General features: G+C 61.8%; 1 protein-coding gene across 1 annotated transcript in view; it reads left to right on the forward strand.

Moving 5' to 3' along the window:
* GATAD2B (GATA zinc finger domain containing 2B) overlaps nt 1-5,333 on the forward strand; it is a 34,562-nt gene extending 29,229 nt beyond the window's left edge. Inside the window, exons 7-11 of the mRNA XM_083813732.1 lie at nt 1,280-1,595; nt 2,726-2,928; nt 3,845-3,955; nt 4,553-4,670; nt 4,823-5,333. Of these exons, the coding sequence (XP_083669858.1) occupies nt 1,280-1,595; nt 2,726-2,928; nt 3,845-3,955; nt 4,553-4,670; nt 4,823-4,956 (882 nt within the window). The 3' untranslated portion in view covers nt 4,957-5,333. The remainder of the gene's footprint in view (nt 1-1,279; nt 1,596-2,725; nt 2,929-3,844; nt 3,956-4,552; nt 4,671-4,822) is intronic.
* Nucleotides 5,334-6,000: the final 667 nt, after the last annotated feature.

Raw genomic sequence — 6,000 nt, forward strand, 5'->3', positions numbered from 1 at the left:
TTGTTTCCTTGTCCCGGGCTACAACGCTTGGCTGAAACGCCGTGTGGCCCTGTGGGCCCAGGTTAACAACCACTCCTAGCTCCTTTTAGGGGTTGCTGCCAGTTCTTAAGCCATTTAATCTGTCCTAACGATGCTCTACTGCAGATCTGTATAAATTACAAACGTGACTGCACAGCGGTCCAAAAGTCTTGCATTTGAGCAACTGTCAAACGTGATTGCACGTCTGATTTTAAAAAAGAAAACAAAAAAAAACTCAGCCTCTTACAGAAGAGTTGCAAGTTCATTGGTGTTAATTCATCATCTTCTTATTTAAATCTGCGTGAGTCATCCCCGATCAGCTCTACCATTAGTTTGAACCTACAGTAGACCAACTGGTTTGGGATTAGCTCAGTTCTCTGCCCTTTTTCACAATCAGCTGGGTATTAGCAGGCTTCAAGCAGTTTGCCCCAGTTTTCTGTTTTATCTCCTGCGTGTTATTCTCGATCAACACGGCGTTGTCCCCCGAGCTTTGGTAGTTGACCCTGTTTGAGTCGCTGAGCCAGTTTGTTGCTGTGTGGGATTTTCTCCTCTGCAAGCGTTGAAGCGTTGGTACCCCAGGAGACAGGTAGGCTGCACGAAAGGCTGGCAGCAGCGGCAGCCGTGCTCAAATAGGTTGCAGGCTGATGGCTTCTTATCACAAAAGACTGCGAAAGCCGCAGCATCAGGTCAGCAGAAGTCTTTGTGCTCTGTTACCGTCACGTGCCGGAGGGACTGCGAATCCAAACGAACGGAGGATGCCGAAGGAAAGCTGCTGGAAATGGAAGAGGAGGGAATTGGCACGCTCGGAGCACCTGTGTGGGAGGGACGGGCACCATCTGGCAGCGGGGATGCTGCCTGGGCGCGCGCCAGCTCGGTGAAGCAAAAGGTGGAGGAGCAGAACTTGCCGTGAACAATGGTGCCAGCGAGTGAATCACGGCGCGCGGAGCTGCCTACACGCCGCTGGGCCTGCAGCTCTGCAGCGCGCCTTCCCTCGCCTGCAGGGCTCCCTGGGCTGCTCCGCACACCGAGCCTCGCCGGGGCGCCTTGCTCCGTGGGCACCTGCGTTGTGCCTGGCTCCTCGAGGGGCTGAGCTGTGCTCCGTGCTCCTGAGTCCCAGCACGGCCCCTTCGCAAGGCGTGCGGGCAGAGGGCAGGTTGTCAGGGGGCTGCTTTAGGAGCTGAGCCGTAGCCGGGGCGCACGAGGCTCTCTCCTGCTCCGGGTGTCAGCCCTGCGTTAATCCCCTTCTCCTCTTCCTCCCCAGCAATCAAGTTCTTCTGTTCCTTGCCAGCGTACGTCGTCTTCAGCCATCTATATGAACCTTGCCTCTCACATCCAGCCTGGCACTGTGAACAGGGTGTCGTCTCCGCTCCCCAGCCCCAGTGCTCTGAACGACGCCGCCAACTCCCAGGCAGCCGCCAAGCTTGCCCTGCGCAAGCAGCTGGAGAAGACGCTGCTGGAGATCCCACCCCCGAAGCCGCCCGCGCCCCTGCTTCACTTCCTGCCGAGCGCAGCCAACAGCGAGTTCATCTACATGGTGGGGCTGGAGGAGGTGGTACAGAGCGTTATCGACAGCCAAGGTGAGCCCCGGGGAGCATTCCCCTGCTTCGGCACCGGCAGCGGCGGCGCTACCACGTGCCGGCTCCTTCCGTCCCCTTCTTGCTTTGCACAAGGCTGAAACCCGTGGCTTGGGGGCTGCAGGCGAGCGCTTGCTCCCCGTGCCCGGCTCTGTCCTCCATCCCCTCTTGCTGCAGCTTCTTCCAGCCGAGGGGAGGGCCGAGCCCGGCCCCGCAGCGCTCAGGAGCTGTGTGCCTGCCGGCCCTGCGGGCTCGGAGCCCGTCTGGCGGGGCTGGCGCTGTGGGAGAGCCTCTCCCCGGCAGCAGCCTTGATGTGCCGAGCCTGCAGCCCTCCCGGGAGCCCTGGCTGTGCCGCGGGGCTCGGCGGCCGGTGCAACCCGCCTGGCAGGGCCCGGGCATGGGGAGGGCTCTCGTGGGCCCGTCCCTCTCCCCAGACGTTGGGGAGCTGAGACGCAAAACCCGCTGAGCCCCCGAGCTGTGAACACCCGGGCTCCGTGGCCGGCCGCCGTCCCTGTCCCTGCAGCGAGGGGCTGTGCCCCTGCCGTCCCCGGCAGCCCCTCGCTCCCCGCGGCCGGTTTTTGAGCATCTTGCCCCATTTTTGAGCACCTCGCCCTGGTTTTTGAGCACCTCGGCCCGTTTTCGGGCTCTGCTGCCCGTTGCCATGGGAACAGGACGGTTAGCCGGTGGCGGAGTCGCACGAACTGGGTTACGTAAAGCCCACGGCAGCGTTTTTGGGGCGAGAGCCCCCGCAAAAGGGAGGTGAGAGAGGCTGGAGGGGGCAGCCCGTGCTGGGCAGAGCCTCGCTGGCTGCTGGCTGCTCCCATGGGAGCCCCGAGGGTCCCCGTGCTGGGGGTGCCAGGGCCTAGGGGCAGCAGCGGGTCCTCGCGATGCTGGCAGCGGGGTTTTGATGGCTGTAAGCTCCCGGGAAGCCCCAGCAGCTCCCACCTCGCCCTTCCCTTCGCTGTGCAGCCTCCCAGGATGCCGCTCTTCCACTCCTTGCAGCGCTGGGACCTTCCCTCGTGCGCCGGTGCCGTGCACGATGGCCCGTTGGTGTTGTGCCCGAGGTGGGAGGAGGCGTAAGAGCAGAGGCTGCCCCGTTGCCCCACTTAACTCCCGCTCCTGGCGACTTGCAGGGAAAAGCTGCGCGTCCCTCCTGCGTGTGGAGCCCTTTGTCTGCGCTCAGTGCCGCACCGACTTCACCCCGCACTGGAAGCAGGAGAAAAATGGCAAGATCCTGTGCGAGCAGTGCATGACTTCCAACCAGAAGAAGGCACTGAAGGCAGAGCACACCAACCGGCTGAAGAACGCCTTCGTGAAAGCTTTGCAGCAGGAGCAGGCAAGTACACGGGCGCGCGCGGCAAACCTGCTGGGTGAAGCCGGCTCCCCTCGGGGCGCTGGGAGCCGCAGCTCCCCTCCCTCTGTGCACCTCCATCCTTTTGGGTTTCTCGTGCTCGAGGAGTTTCACCTCTCCCTGGGGATCCGCTGCCCGCTCCCGCCGTGCGCGGGGTGTTCCAGGAGCGGCTCTGCCTCTCCCTTTGTGCGCTTCCCCGCTGCATTTGTGACTCGTCCCACTGACAGCAGTGGGAGGCAGAGTGGGCTGAGGGCTGAGTCAGGACAGCTGGCTTCTCTCCCCACTTTGCCACTGACTTCCTGGAACTCGAGGGAAGTCGCTTAACCGCTTGCTGCCTGCTCGCTCGGCTACGAAAGGAGGGGGGGGGGGGGCTCGCTGGGTTCCCGTGATAAATTGGCGTTGCAGAACTTGTTTGGAGGCCCTGGGGTGAAATAAACCGGAATCATAATTTGCGAACTGTTTAAACAAAAAAAAAAAAAACACACACACAAAATGAAGCAGAATCCGGCTGCTGACAAGTCGGACGTGCCTGTTTTGGAGCAAGAGGAGTCTCCTTCTCTGGGCTGTTTGTAACAAGTGGGTGCAGAGAGAAAAAAGCTGTTGGTGCTGGCTGCGGCGAGCCTGCAGTTCCAGTCACACCTTGGGAAGGCAGCCGAGCTCTAAGTGGGCAGCAGGGCTTCAAAGGAAGCTGCGATTGCACCGCACGGGGAGAGCAGCCCGTGGGAGGAACCTGCTTTCCCCTGCTCCTGGGATGCCACCCACTGCCACCGGCGGCAGCTCTGCCCTCGGAACCTGCTCGGAAGGGCGGCGGGCGCGGGGCGAGCTCCTCGGGCAGGGCTCTCGCCTCGCGGGGTGAGGTCTAAGGCTCCTACCTGAGGCCGCTCCTCCTCCTTTCTTGCAGGAAATTGAGCAGAGGCTACAGCAGCAGGCAGCCTTGTCCCCCACTGCGGCTCCTGCCGTCTCCAGCGTCAGCAAACAGGAGAACATCATGAGGCACCACACGCTCCGGCAGGTGAGCGGCTCCCGCCCGTCCCCGACACGCCGTCGCCTCGCGCGCGGGCAGGATGCGAGCTGGCTGTGAGCTGGCGGGGCGCAGCGAGCCCTCCTGCAGGGAGGGAGCCGTGGGCACCCTGCTGCCTGCAGAGCAGCCTTCTCCCGGTCCCTGAAGCAGGTTTAGGCTCTGGCTCCCCTTGGGCACTCTGCTTTTTCCTCTGGACTCCACGGTTGCTTCTAACCAGGGTCCCGTGACCCGTCTCGTAGCGCCAGCAGCGTGTAGCTGCTGCTGCCTCCTCTCCCCGCCTTCCCCTGCGAATCCCGGCCCCGTCGGTCCCGTGCTGTCGGGCGGGGGAGCCCGTCGCGCCGCTGGGACTGCGCTGCCTGGCTCCTGCAAGCGGCGCTTCCGTGCGCCGCGCAAGGCCACAGCCGACTCCTCGTCCTCCGGCTGCGGCCCCGGCACCTTCCCGAGGGCCGTCCTGCCGGGCGTAGGGCTCGGCGTTGGGTGGGCTCTTCCCAAGAGACACGAGACAAGACGGGCCGAGTCCTTGTGGGTCCCGGCCACCCCCGGCACGCCGTGAGCTCACGTCCCCTCGTTCCTTCTCTCCTCCCGCAGGCTCCGCAGCCCCAGAGCACTTTGCAGCGTGGCATCCCCACCTCTGCCCGCTCCATGCTGTCCAACTTTGCGCAGGCGCCCCAGCTCTCGGTGGCGGGCGGTCTCCTCGGCATGCCAGGTAACGGCCCCGGGGACGGGGGCAGCCGGGGAGCGGGGCCGGGCGGGCGGCGCCTCGGTGCCGTGGGGTTGGGGGGGGGAAAAAACCACTGCCCCCCCCGGCTGCCGCACGTCTTAGAGGCGTCCCCAGCTGCTTTTCTCTCCCCTCTGCAGGTGTTAACATTGCATACCTGAATGCTGGGATCGGAGGCCACAAAGCGTCGAGTTTGGCGGACCGGCAGCGGGAATACCTTTTAGATATGATCCCCCCCCGGTCTATATCGCAGTCCATCAGCGGACAGAAATAACGCCTGCTGACCGCTCCCCTTCCTCCCCACCTCCGTCGCATGCAGTGCCTGTACTGGTGCCTACCGTACATGGGGAAAAAGACAAAAAAAAGAAACAAAACAAAACAAAACAAACAAACAAAAAAAAACGACAAACAAACAAAACGGAAAAAAAAAATCCACAAAAAAAAGAAAAAGAAACAAAAAACAAAAAATCCCATTTCAAACCTTCAGCGACCTGTCCTTTTCCAAACCTTAACTTCTTTGGTTTTCTATAGCAGTGAGAGGTCACTTCCTTTGCCCGAGGTCAGAACAATGTCTGCTTGAAATCAGCACTATCCATGTGTTAAAGCTTGTTTTATGCTATTTTTTTTGTAATGACAAAGCATAGAATTTTTAATTGTGTTGTGTTTTTTTTTTTTCCCCCCCTCCTCCTTTGCTAAATGGATGGTTAAACCTTTTTTTTTTTTCTTTTTTTTTTTTTTTCTCCTTTCCAGAGACTTGTAAAGGGTCGTCCACTTTACATAAAAGTGACCGTTTTTTTTTTCCAAAGGGCAGCCTGTGCTGACTCGCGGGGGAAACTGGGGCAAAGCGATGCGATGGGCTTGGAGCCTGGACGGCCGTCCTCGCCGCCGGTAGGGTGCTATTTTCCCTTTGCTCACCAGAAGAAGCCAGGAGAGATGCTCCACGGCCAGCCGGGCACCTCGGCGCGTCCCTCCCGGAGGAGGGCAGCCCGCGGCCGCCGGACGGTGCCGGGAAGCCGCCGGCTGCGCCCCCCCCCCCCACCGTGGGGTCCCCGAGGGGGGTCTCGGTGGCCCCGCGTGGCGGCGGCCCCCCGCTCGGTGCTGCGTCCCCCCCCTACCCCCCCGGGCACGGCCGGCCCCGCGGTGCTCCTGGCGGCTGGCGCGCGGGAGCTGGGCTCCGGACGGTGGCGGCGAACCCCAAAGCGAGGAAAAAGCCGCGGGAGTCGTCGGAGAAATGCTCGATTTGCACTTAACCTTCACACTAACGGGCCCTGCCTCCTCCTCCTCCTCCTCCTCCTCCTCCTCTCCTTCCTCCTCGTCC

This window comes from Anser anser (genome assembly GCF_964211835.1).
Source record: "Anser anser genome assembly, chromosome: 28".
NCBI classification, from domain to species: Eukaryota; Metazoa; Chordata; class Aves; order Anseriformes; family Anatidae; genus Anser; species Anser anser.